Below are 13,985 nucleotides of genomic sequence, written 5' to 3'. Positions count from 1 at the left end.
ACGAATGAGAATACGTACGAAGCCTAAAAAGTGTCCACCAATGAAAGCATTCAGCGCCATTAAATCTTGGGCTGGGAATGTAAGTATTACCATTCATTCGGTCTCTATATCAATATAACGACACAAGAAAAACAACAAACAATATCAAATTCCACAATTAAATGGTTCAGAACTGTTGCGTATATTTATGCCACAATGAAGCTGTCAAAAAATAAAGTTAGAGAATGTGTGTAATCATGTATTATAATAACCTATAATGTGTTGTCCAACCACCGCATCATCACTGTCACTACTACTACAACCACCATTACCACTTCATCACTACTACAATTACTACGACCACCACCGCTGTATCATTATCACTACCACTACACCACCACCACATCATCATCACCACCACAACGACCACCACTCCATCATCATCACTACCACTACTACTACTACACTATCACTACCACCACTATTACAACCACCACCACCACATCATCATCACGACCACTACAACTGCAACAACCACCACCACATCATCATTACTACCTCTACTACTACAACCACCACCACAATATCATCACTAACACTACTACTACAACCATCAGCACCACATCATTATCACTACCACTACTACTACACCACCACCAGCACATCATCATAACTACCACTACTACTACAACCACCACAACCACATCGTCATCACTATCACTACAACTGCAACCACCACCACCATATCATCATCATTATCACTACTACTACAACCACCACCCCACTACTACTACAACCACCATCACATCATCATCACTACCTCAACTACTACAACCACCACCACAATATCATCATTACCACTACTACCACAACCACCAGCACCACATCATTATCACTACCACTACTGCACCACAACCAGCATATCATCATCACTACCACTGCTACTACAACCACCACAACCACATCGTCATCACGACCACTACTACTACAACCACCACCACCACCACCATATCATTACCATTACCACTACTACTACAACCACCACTACCATATCATCATCATTGATTTTTTTTAAAATTGAGCTTTATATAGTGCAATATCTACTAAATGTGCTTAAAGCGCTTTACAGGGGGTCCCTGGTCAACATTTAACATGTAGGACGGGACATGACGCCTCTTAGGCGATATTACAATTTTTCGGACAAAGACAATTCTGTTAACGGCCAGGTACTCATTTAATCCTGAGTACGGTGAGAGAATGTGAGTAAAGAGCCTTTTCCAAGGACTCAACTATGCGCCGAACGCGAGGCTCGAACCCAGGACCTTCCTATCCGAAAGCGAGTGTCATACTACTAGACCACATAGCCGCATCATTGCCACTACTACTACAACCACCACCACCACCACCATATCATTAGCACTACTACTACAACTACAGCCACCACATCATCATCATCACTACCACTACTACTACAACTACAATCATCACCACCACCACATCATCATCACTATTACTACTACAACTACAACCACCACCAACACCACATCATCCTCACCACCACCAGTACTACAATCAATACCATTTTAGGTTTTGGAGCTTCACTTCATTTGAAATAAGGAAATTTCGGAATTGTATTTGGCATTGTGTTTATATATCATAATATAATTCTAATCAGTTTTCTATTTAGAACTAGATACTATACAATATGTATGCCAAATACCACAACAATCCCCCTTTCTTGTGTGCGGGAATTCCTCTTTCGGCATTGAAATTCCTACGAGTGGTTTCTGAAATTCCTGTGAGCCAAATTTAAAGTTGGCGTCTCTTTGCTATGATGATGCAGTGAGTGTGAGAGAATCATCACTACACATATAAACAACAGAAACAATTTAAAAACATGACTATGACACGCAACCACTCACACACTATACTATTTTCTCTATATAGAATAGGACAAGACAAACAAGAGCTTGACTTTCTCTTCACTTCGCATTGATGTTTTTCTTCTGACGAGTTCAACTACTGTCAATATTCCTTTTTGCCTCGGACATAATCATTAATAGAATGTTGTGTGGTTTTGACCGTGAAGAAAACCTTAAGAAGTCACATTTATATCATTTTAGAGACATCGTTTTGAATAATTTTGAGTTAAACGAGCGAGCAGGAAGTTATTTTCTTAGATTTCATGAACGGCCGATCAGCGCTTATTTACTGTAGTAACGCGATTCCCAGCCCACATATTTTTCTCATCGAGGCCGCTGGTTGGTTAGCCAATAAGAGCACCGTACGGTTTCCATTGGGTAAATTCCTTGGTCTTGATACATGTTAATTTGCACAATACACTCGTATAATATGCGGCTCTGTGGTCTTGTGGTATGACACTCGTTTTCAAATCCGAAGGTCCTGGGTTCGAACTTCGTTCGGCGCATAGTTGAGTCCTTGGAAAAGACTCTTTAATACTCTCAACGTAACTATGTGCAAATTGAGTACCTGGCCGGTAATAGCGTTGTCCCTTTTGGAAAAAAAATGTATTTCTTTATGTTACGTATAGCTGTTGGTCAGGGACCTTTCCTTCAGATCTAACAGACTAGGGTCCAATCACTGCTGAATAGACAGGGAGAGTCCGGAAAACAAATCTCAACTTCATTCGAGATCGATCAAAAACCCTTTGCGTTTTAACTCTCAAACGTCCCACTGTTTTGAGCAAAAATTGTGAATGGAGGGGGTGCAGGTACATTAGGATACCCTGAACTCACTCACTGTGCGCTAACGCTGGCATGTTATATATCAATTTGCTCGTCAGATGTTTTAGTTTCACATTCTTAAAGTTTTTTATAATTTCAAGGCACTTTCCTGGACACAAATATGATTCATGTGTCAAGGTAGGGTCTCAAATTTTCAAGTAAAAACTGCATTTTTTGCAAATGTCAAGAAGGAAAAAAATAACTGTTCAAAATTATGATCAAAACAAGTTTATTTTCTAAAAATACATCATGTCTTACAAAAAAATGCTCTACCAACTGAGCTATTGGAACTATCATAAACGACATAAATAAGATCATTTATCACCGCTTTATTTGCGTTATCAAAGATATCTATTGCTCTGATTTTGATTCACTTTTTTACATCTTAACGTGAGCATTTATAGAGCGCATTACCCACTGAACGTGCTCAAAGCGCTATACAAGGGGTCCCTAATCAACAGCAACATACATGTAGGACGAGACATGGCGCGTTTCATGCGAAATCTTTAATTTATTTTTTTTCAACTGATACACCGCTGTTGGTGGCTAGATACTCATTTTACACCCGAATACGATGAGAAAATATGAGAAAAGAATCTTTTCTTAAGATTAAGTTATGCGCCGCTCACAGAAGGCCTCGAACCCGGGCCCTCCGATACGAAGGCGAGTGTAATAACAATAGACCACATAGGCGAAAAAGAAGCCTTTCTTACACAATAGCAGGTAACAGGATGAGTCATAATGGTGATTAATTAGTACAGCCCGTATAGTTATTAGAGGGGCTCCTATCTCTACGATCTTTTGTTTTGGTTTGTTATGCTAATCACTTCCTCTTTCCCAAATTAACCTATCATCTATTGTATTCTTCCAAAGGGCTCCGTCTCCACGGTTTGTTTTGGTTGAATGCGTGCATCAATTCTCTTTCCCCGGAGAATTGTGTTCGGAGCTCGTCAGAAGGGCCACGCCTCTACGATCTTCTTTGGTAGATTATGGTCATCAAATAATCTTTCCCAATTGAATCATCCTATGGATTCTTCTAAAGGGATCCCTCCCTACGATTGTGATTTGTTGATGGCGGTCAACAACAATTATATTCCCCCAGGAAACTATCTCAGCTCTTCTGTGATCCTCTTTTATTTGATCATGGTCTTGAATTATCTTTCCCTAGTCAATCATCGTTGGAGGTCATTCTGATGGATTTCGTTGGAGGTCAATCTGATGGATGTCGTTGGAGGTCAATCTGATGGATGTTATGTTTACGATCATTTCTGGTAGATTATGGCCCTCAATTCGTTTGACTTTCAATTATCTTTCCCCAGGGAATTATCTTAGCGGGTCCTCTAGAGGGATCCATCTCGATGATTGTCTTTGGAGGAACCAGTCTGATTGCAGGAGGACTCTCACTTCTGCTTCCTGAAACACTTCACCGGAAATTGCCAGAAACAGTCCAGGATGCTGTAACGTTTGGCAAGTACGTGTCTGGTGTTATATCAAGTCACTGTTATATATAACTTATTATGAATAACAGTTAACTCCAGGCGTTAATATAGAATATAAGTTAACATGTTATGACCCTTACAGTTTTCTTATTTTCTATTTTTTAAAATATGGACCAGATAAATATTTATGGGCTTTACATTCATGACAAGGGAAGATGCAATGAGACCGTGATATTCGTCTATTGAAATATATAAGATACATTTCATTCCGATTAAAGTGATCAAGCACTGGTTGCTTCATTATTCTCTTGTCTCAGAGCAAATGGAGAGCGAGGAAGATGCTGAGCGTACGTATCTTCTTCTCCTAGAGTACTGCGTCACACAATCAATAGGGGCAAAACAGAGGGGAAGCAAATTTAATATCTTCAGTTTCTGATACAGATGGGATTTGATTTTTATTTTTGACCATGCATGTGATGGGCAAGTGCTATTGTGACGATAATGTAAATCTATTTTATAGAATTTGCAATTAATATGAATGTCTTGTATTAAAAGCGATTTTCTCTACTTCAAACATGACCCCACCCTTTCAAAATATCGATAACTTAGGCCCTAACTGATATAATTATAAAATATTGATAACTTAGGCCCTAATTGATATAATTATAAAATATCGATAACTTAGGCCCTAATTGATATAATTATAAAATATCGATAACTTAGGCCATAATTGATATAATTATAAAATATTGATAGCTTAGGCCCTAATTGATATAATTATAAAATATCGATAACTTAGGCCATAATTGATATAATTATAAAATATCGATAACTTAGGCCCTAATTGATATAATTATAAAATATCGATAACTTAGGCCCTAATTGATATAATTATAAAATATCGATAACTTAGGCCATAATTGATATAATTATAAAATATCGATAACTTAGGCCCTAATTGATATAATCATAAAATATCGATAACTTAGCCCCTAATTGATATATAAAATATCGATAACTTAGGCCCCAATTGATATAATTATAAAATTCAAACTCTATTTTGCAGAGAATTAAAGCTTATATCGAAATATGGAATGCTATTTAATCAGAATTTTTCGTCTATCACGGGCTTTTTCACATCACCTCACAATAGTGTTATGTTATTTTATTTTTCCATGCTTTTGCAGAGATATTTCAACACAAGTGGATCCTGCCTACCATGTCATGCAATAGAAAAAACAGGAGCATCTGCTGTTTTGATATAATTAACTCCTTAAGATAATATACTATACAAATACATTTATTCAAACTTTAAAAATGAGAATATCTTAATGATTGAATAGAAAACAAAAACAGTAACAACTCTTTCTGGAAAAACGCGAATTATTAAAAAAAAACAAAAAAATTGAGCTTTTCTATTCTATAGCGCGATATTCACTTAATGTGCTCAAAGCGCTTGACAAGGGATCCCTGACGAACAACAACATGTAACATGTAGAACGAAATGTGAGGCCTGTTTGGCGATTATACAATTTTCTTCCGACAGAGAGAACGCTGTTAACGGTCTGGTACTGATTTTACACCTGTTGCACGGTGAGTGAATGTGAGTAAAAAGCCTTTTCCAAGGACTCAACTATGCGCCGAGCGAGGCTTGAACTCAGGAACCTTCGATCCGAAAGCGAGTGTCATACCACTAGACCACTAAGCCGCACAAAATTAAATAATGTAGTTGTTAAACAACTGTCATAAGATAAGTTTCGGGGCTGAAATTGTACGTGTTTAAGTAGTCAGTACTTTGTTTTTAAGGTGATCTATTTATATTCATTTTTATTCAGTACTTGTTCGATTACCGCTTCTAGCAGTTGGTATCCCTGTGTACAAGACAGTGACTTGAATAAAGCTACAAAACTAATTTAATTTACCTTTATATTTATCAAAAAAGTTTACACAGATTATATATAAACCTAAACGAATATTTTGAATGTATACAGAGTGGCTTTTGATATGACATGTGGCAGAATAAAACAACTTATACATTGAAGACTTGTCGACTGGTTTCTGGCCTAAGTAGGTTTGAATGTCTTTTTACAGACTGTCAGAGTTACAGAAGGACTGGATTGCTGTATTCAATGATAAGGATTTAAAATGGTAAAGGCACCTTTCGTACCACAAATCCTCCCCCCCCTCATTAGAATATTATATATCGTATGTGAGATGCCGCTCTGGTGTGTAGTCTCTTCCTCTGTTTTATTGATAGGACGATTCTGTGTTACTATTACTACTACTACTACTATTACTACTACTACTACTACTACTACTACTACTACTACTACTACTACTACTACTACTACTACTACTACTACTACTACTACTACTACTACTACTACTACTACTACTACTACTACTACTACTACTACTATACTACTACTACTACTACTACTACTACTACTACTATCTACTACTACTACTACTAATAATAATAATAATAATAATAATAATAATAATAATAATAATAATAATAATAATAATAATAATAATAGTACTATTACTACTACTACTACAACTACTACTACTACAACTACATTATAATAATAACAATAATACATTACCCTCTTCCACACACACACACACACACACACTCACACAAACATAATCTACCTTCACACACACACACACATATACACCCCCTTCCACAAATCAAATACTCATATACAACCCCACCCTTTCCACACACACACACACACACACACACACTCACACACATACACCCCCTCCTACAAACACACACATATCACGTGATCGATGTGGCAATAGAAAGCTTATTTAACAATACTACTATAATGATTGAATATTAACCAAGATGTAATGTTTATTCAACGGTATGGTTTTCAATGTTCAGTGTGTCTGATTGGGGCCGGTAATTCGCCGTATATTGAACAGTTGGTTCCGAGCAACAACCTTGGGTAGGTTTGAAAACCTGCAGCAGGTGTCTGACTGAATTATACAATCATTAAATTATTGTAGCTGTCAATATTTATTATAGAATCAATTTCAAATTGCTTCAATAATATACGGTAACTGCAACGACTCTGGGTTACAATGCGTTAATTCCATTTAATTATTATCAAGCATATGGAAAATTTAAAACAAAAACAAACAAAAAACTTGAGCTTTTATATAAGGCAATATCTACTAAACCTGCTCAAAGCGCTTGACAAGGGGTCCCTGGCCAACAGCAACACATAACATGTAGGACGAGACATGACGCCTGTCAGGCGATATTACAATTTTTTTTTGGGACAGAGACAACGCTGTTAACCTGAGTACGGTGAGAGAATATGAGTAAAGAGCCTTTTCCAAGGACTCAACTATGCGCCGAGCAAGGCTCGTACCCGGGACATTCCGATCCGAAAGCGAGTGTCATACCACTAGACCACATAGCCGTACATAATACGACCATCTAGGACGGAGTTATTTCAGTAACTAACCTAACACAAAAACAATCGTCTTACGAAGTTTCGAAGTAACAAAAAAGTGCTAATACGTTCACGCAATCAGCATTCACGCTTAGATACATACAAAACATGCACAACACAAAATGTGTACACTTGAAAGAACCCTAACATAATTAAACACAGGCGAACAATTACATTCGCACACATCCAAACAACTCCAATATATTACTACAATAAATGTTTCAGTAACATCTTCGTGTCAAAGTCTTTATCAAGATGTTACTTATTCAAAAATAAAATAATCCTTGTTTTTTGTATACAATCAAAACATTTTGTTTTTTGTTTGTTTTCTGTCGATTGAGCATCTGGTTAAATATTTTGGATAGATCCTTCTTCCTTCAAACTAAAAATGATTACTTCCATGTGACGGGTCATATCAGAGGATGTGACCAAACACCTGGTTGTGTCCCTCGTACTATCGAAATTGGATTATTGTAATGCTCTGTTGTTTGGCGTTTCGCAATATAATCTGAGACGTCTTCAGATTGTCCAAAACAGCGCTGCCACACTAGTATTCATGAAGCGTAGGTGCGATTCTCCCGGACCTCTGCTTCATGACCTGCGTTGGCTGCCTGTTGAGGAAAAGTTTACGTTCAAAGCTTGTGTTTGAGTGTATCGTTGTCTTGGAGGTTCTGGACCTTTCTACCTTTCAGAACTAATTGAAAGATATTCAAAACCCCACCCCCTACGTTCGGCCAGTGATTCCACAAAACTATTTGTCCCTCGAATACGGAAAAATGCTGGAATGAGATCCTTTTTCTCTTTTCGAACCCTCTGTTTGGAACGCCTTACCATAGAACATTCGTGAAAAATAATCTTTTTCTATTTTTAAACGTTCGCTTAACACATATCTGTTCCGATGTTATTAGATGGTATGAGAAGCAAGATAGGTTTGGTTTGTGTTGTGGGTTGTGTGTGTGTGTGTGTTTGTGTGTGTGTGCTTGTGTGTGTGTGTGAATGATTGTGTTTCAGCCAAAGTAATTTGTAATGTAAGGGCTTAGAGCTATAGCGCTATATAATTTTTCCGCACTATTGTTATTATTCTGTTTCTTGTTGCTGTTGTGGTTGTTTTTGATGTCGTTGTTGCTGATTATTTTGTTGTTGTTGTTGTGTTGTTGTTGGTGTTGCTATTGTTGTTATTGTGGTGGTTGTGATTGTTGTTGTTATGGTGATGGTGGTGGTGGTGGTGGAATTTGTTGTTGTTGTTGTTATTATTGTTGCTGTTGTTGTTGTTGTTGTTGTTGTTGTGGTTATTGTTGTTGTTGTTGTTGTAGCTGTGGTTATTGTTGTTTTTGTTTTTTGTTGTTCTTGTTCTTATCGTTGTTGTTATTGTTGTTGTTGTAGTTGATTTTCATGTCATTGTTGTTGATGATTTTGTTGTTGTTGTGGTTGTTGTGGTGGTGGTTGTTGTTGTGGTTGTTCTTGTGGTTGTGGTTGTTGTTGTGGTTCTTCTTGTTGTTGTTGTGGTAGTTGTTGTGGTTGTTGTTGTTGCTTATGTTGTTGTTGTTGTTGTTGTTGTTGCTTATGCTGTTGTTGTTGTTGCTTATGTTGTTGTTGTTGTTGTTGTTGTTGTTGATTTTGTCTTCATGTTGGTGACCATACTATTGTTATTGTTGTTTTGTAAATATCAAATTTGAGTTGATTACATTTATTTCTTACCAATTTTTTTTCCTGACTGCCAAAGGCTTTTACAAAGACTACAAATATTACAGTGAATGACATAATCAGTCTGATGGTGAAAATGTTTGAACTGGGATATTGCCAAGTTTAGTTAGAAGGTCAATTTTTATCAAAAATGAGTTCTTGACATAAATGATAAAATCAACCCTTTTTGTACATCTTCGGGAAATATCAAAGCATAATTTCACTTCTAAATATTTTTTACAGCTAGTTAGTCACATTGAAAAAGTATGGAATTAGAGAAAAGTTGCTGGATACCTTTCCGATACATCTGACCATAACTTCATGAAAAATCACCCAATTTACTTTTTTTTAAAGATTAAAATGGAGAGCATATTCTTTCAGAAAAAAATGCAAATCCAAAATTTTCACCTTCCGACTGATTACGTCATGAACTGACACAAATGAGATGTAATGGTCTGGACCGCCATTTGATCGATTGCTCTAAAATTAATTTGTACTCTTACAAAAACATGCATTCGAATTTTGGCCAGAAAACTCGTCCTTTTAAATATCGATTGATTACAATGATCACCATCTTGCCAAATCCCTCAAACCTGGGAAATCTTCTATTTTCGGACCGCGGTATAACTATGGCCTGTTTTTTTGTTTAGAATAATTCTGTATAAAACAAATAATTGGGCTTTTATATAGAGCAATATCCACTAGATGTGCTCAAAGCGCTTTACAAGGGGACCCTGGCCATCAGCAACATTCAACATGTGGGACGGGACATGACTCCTTTTAGGCGATATTACTTTTTTTTTTCGGACAGGGACAACGCCTTTAACGGCCAGGTACTCATATTAGACAAGAGTACAGTGAGAAAATGTAAGTCAAGATCCTTCTCCAAGGACCAAACCACGCGCCGAGCAAGCCTCGAACCCAGGACCTTCTGACCCGAAAGAGAGTGTCATACCACTAGACCCCATAGCCGCACCAAGACAAGGAAACACATCGGGCATTTCTTCTTTGGCCATCACATAACGTTAGATAACATTATTTGATTGGATTGGATTTGTCAGATTTGTTTTCAGTGATCTAGTGCCCTTGTTTTATTTATTTGTGTTTGTTTTGGATTTTGTAATTTGAGATGTATCTTTTTGGGATGGAAGGAGGGGGGGGGGGAGGGGTTAACAATGTATAAACCCTTCTTACCATTGTTTATATAGTGTTGAATATTGTTTCAGCGTGTAAAGTATTTCTCGTTTATACACCTGTCATGATGTAATACTATTAAATGGGTGTATATATATATATATATATATATATATATATATATATATATATATATATATATATATATATATATATATATATATATATATATATATCTGGTAACACATTGTTTTGAAAGCCACACAGTAGAGTTGCACGCCGAACAAATAGCTAGTGACGTGATGTGCTGTTTTCGCATCATCATTAACGAACGTTTGCAATTATTGTATAATGTGTAATGTAACAGGTTTCGGGTACATCTATTTTTGTTTTTTGGATTAATGAGATGTGTCTTAACCATTAAATTTGGAGACAAACATTCTTTCCATTTATGATTATCTGTATTAATGACATTGTTATCGCCACAAACCCAAGTCCATTTCACCAAGTACTAAGTAAGCATGGATACAAATCGGGCTTCGTCGTGAAAAGCCCAAAATCGCATCGCCACTGATACTCTGTTTAAAAATGAAATAATAAAATCTCGATGCTGATATAAACAGACTCGAACCCCGATTGTTTAAAGTTGTATTTTGTTTACCTTGATCCCGCATGTTTGATTTATGTATATTAACTGTGTGCTTGGATTGGCGAAAGTCCAAACACAGAGCTGTGTTCGCTCTCTCTTTAAATTATCATATCCGATGTTTTGTACATCCTATTCATCGGCTTCGTAATTGAACACATCTCTGGGATCATCAATTTGTTGAATATAGTAAGAAAACTAGCGTGGCTTCGAGGCACGGTCTTTGCTTCGTACCCGAAAGGTTCCGAGTTCAACTACCCGCCTAGTTATGCGGGCTTGAGCAGGTCATCTCGCCGTAGTTCAATTTGCAGCGCTGCGCTGCGGCTGACCCTGAATGATTCCAGTCTTTTCTTGGAATAGACACAACCGACAACTGTCCCCTTCGGGATGAATAAGGGAATGTTAATTTATTTTTAAAAACAATTTTTAAAAAAGTAAATTAGTTTTATTTGATCTTTTTAGCAATTCGTATTTATAAGGTTATTTATTTTCTTGTAATTTACTACGACATTCCTATGTCGATTGTTTTAATGTCTGAATTTTAAATCTCACATTGCTATGGCTAAACCGTGAATGATTTATTGACATCGACGTGCACGTATTTGAAGGTGCGATAACCGAAGACGAAAATGGTTTGGTTTAACATTGTTTGTAATAGACAATATCGTGTTTTGGTGTTGGAGTATTTCCATTTAAAACAACGAGTCTATAAAAATTTGGGTTATCAGATCTGCAAATAAGTTCACGTCGACTGAATGGTAATAATAATAATAATTATAATAATAATAATAATAATAATAATAATAATAATAATAATAATAATAATAACAATAATAATAATAATAATAATAATAATAACAATAATAATAATAATAAATAATAATAATAAAAATAATAATAATAATAATAATAATAATAATAATAATATAATAATAATAATAATATATAATAATAATAATAATAATAATAATAATAATAATATAATAATAATAATAATAATAATAATAATAATAATAATAATAATAATAATAATAATAATAATAATAATAATAATAATAATAATAATAATAATATCCTTTCTTTAAAAAATATAGCATTGTGGAGAACATTGTGCTTATTTGAGTCAATAAAAAAAATTGACACGGCGCACAACTCTACTGAAAGATTTGAAAATTAGAAATGTATTTTTTACAGATAGATAAACAGATAACTTGATTTCCTTTTATAATTTAAAGTCAGTTTGAAAGTTCGTTGAGTCAAACAGATATCATAAAATGTGTACCAACGACGACACTTGACTCCCAAAATCAACTAATTTTGACACTGTAAAAAGTTGTCAATTCGCGTCATCTATTTATGACATCAAGTATTATTATTACTTCCGTTGTGTTGTTGATTTAGCGGTGATCAGTGTTAGGTATAATTGCGTGTATGTTTGTGTGTGTGTGTGCGTGTGTGTGTGTGTGTGTTTGTGTGTGTGTGTTGTGTGTGTGGTGTATACATGTGTGTGTGGTTGTTGGCATTTTTCAGCAAAAATGGCATTCATAGTGATATTATTCACTTGATCACATGAAGGTATTTCAGTCGCCATTTTGATTCTATTTTTTTTACTTTTTGGGTTAGCTCGAGATCGGAGGATATTTCTTTTTTCTATTAAGGCTTGTCATAAGTCTTAGTAAAGGTTCTAGGATGTTTGTTTTTCCATAAGTTAAGTAAAGGGGAGACATTCCGAAAGCTCCTACTCCCCAGTATTCTTTAAATGTGTATTTTCACCGTTGATATTTTGTCAGGCATTTATTTATTTATTCAATTTGTCATTATATAGAAGTATTTTAAAAACTCTAGAACAAACCTTGATAGATTTGTGAAAGTTTAAAATTTCCTAATTTGACCACTGTTTTGATTTTCGGCCGCCATTTTGATTTGTTAAATATTGAAAGGTAGTGCAAAGCAGTCCGAGAGTTGTTTTTTTTTCTATTAGGGTTAGCTCGAGAGGTTAGTCATAAGTCTTATTAAAGGTGCTAGGGTGTTTGTTTTTCCATAAGTTAAGTAAAGGGGAGACATTCCGAAAGCTCCTACATCCCCGGTATTCTTTAAATTTGTATTTTCACCTTTGAACTTTTGTCAGGCGTTTATTTATTCAATTTGTCATGATTTTTTCTATTAGGATTAGCTCGAGATCGGATGATTTCTTTTCCTATTAGGGTTAGTCATAAGTCTTATTAAAGTGCTGGGGTGTTTGTTTTTCCTATAAGGGTTAATTAAAGGTACTAGTTTAAATTTTTTCTTGGGGTTAGTTGAGGGAATATATTATTAAATATATTATTGGGCCACACAGAAAAATCAACCGAAGATATACCAAATTACACATACAACGTTGTTTACCAATTTGCCCTCATTAAATGATGGTGAGTACAGTATCGAACGAAAATAGTTCTTTCCCCGCGAAATTGCGGGCTTTTTACTAGTCCTTTCTTAAAAAATATAGCATTGTGGAGAACATTGTGCTTATTTGAGTCAATAAAAAAATACTGTACTAAGGTTTAAATTGAGTACCTGGCCGTTAACAGAATTGTCTTTGTCCGAAAAATTGTAATACCGCCTAAGAGGCGTCATGTCCCGTCCTACATGTTAAATGTTGACCAGGGACCCCCTGTAAAGCGCTTTGAGCACATTTAGTAGATATTGCACTATATTAAGCTCAATCCTTTCTTTTAAAAACATAGCATTGTGGAGAACATTGTGCTTATTTGAGTAAATAAAAAAATTGATACGGCGCACCACTCTACTGAAAGATTGGATAATTAGAAATGTATTTTTTACAGATAGATAAACAGATAACTTGATTCCCTTTTATAATTTAAAGTCAGTTTGAAAGTTCGTT

At 35.5% G+C, this 13,985-nt stretch overlaps 2 protein-coding genes across 3 annotated transcripts in view; both read left to right on the top strand.

The window, feature by feature from the left end:
- The window catches only part of LOC144978859 (organic cation transporter protein-like), a 49,206-nt gene extending 43,003 nt beyond the window's left edge, over nt 1-6,203 (top strand). For both annotated transcript variants that reach the window (XM_078925435.1, XM_078925436.1), the window contains exons 11-12: nt 4,043-4,194; nt 5,350-6,203. In XM_078925435.1, coding sequence (XP_078781561.1) covers nt 4,043-4,194; nt 5,350-5,395 — 198 coding nt within the window. In that variant the 3' untranslated portion in view covers nt 5,396-6,203. The remainder of the gene's footprint in view (nt 1-4,042; nt 4,195-5,349) is intronic.
- A 31-nt stretch (nt 6,204-6,234) lies between these two features.
- LOC144978860 (uncharacterized) overlaps nt 6,235-13,985 on the top strand; it is a 60,780-nt gene continuing 53,029 nt past the window's right edge. The window contains exon 1 of the mRNA XM_078925439.1: nt 6,235-6,310. Coding sequence (XP_078781565.1) covers nt 6,308-6,310 — 3 coding nt within the window. The 5' untranslated portion in view covers nt 6,235-6,307. The remainder of the gene's footprint in view (nt 6,311-13,985) is intronic.

Source organism: Berghia stephanieae, chromosome 8 (genome assembly GCF_034508935.2).
Source record: "Berghia stephanieae isolate SIO BIC M18660-M18661 chromosome 8, UCSD_Bste_1.3, whole genome shotgun sequence".
Taxonomy (NCBI): domain Eukaryota; kingdom Metazoa; phylum Mollusca; class Gastropoda; order Nudibranchia; family Aeolidiidae; genus Berghia; species Berghia stephanieae.
Note: the sequence above shows the minus strand (reverse complement) of the source record. Positions and strands in the feature narration are given on the sequence as shown.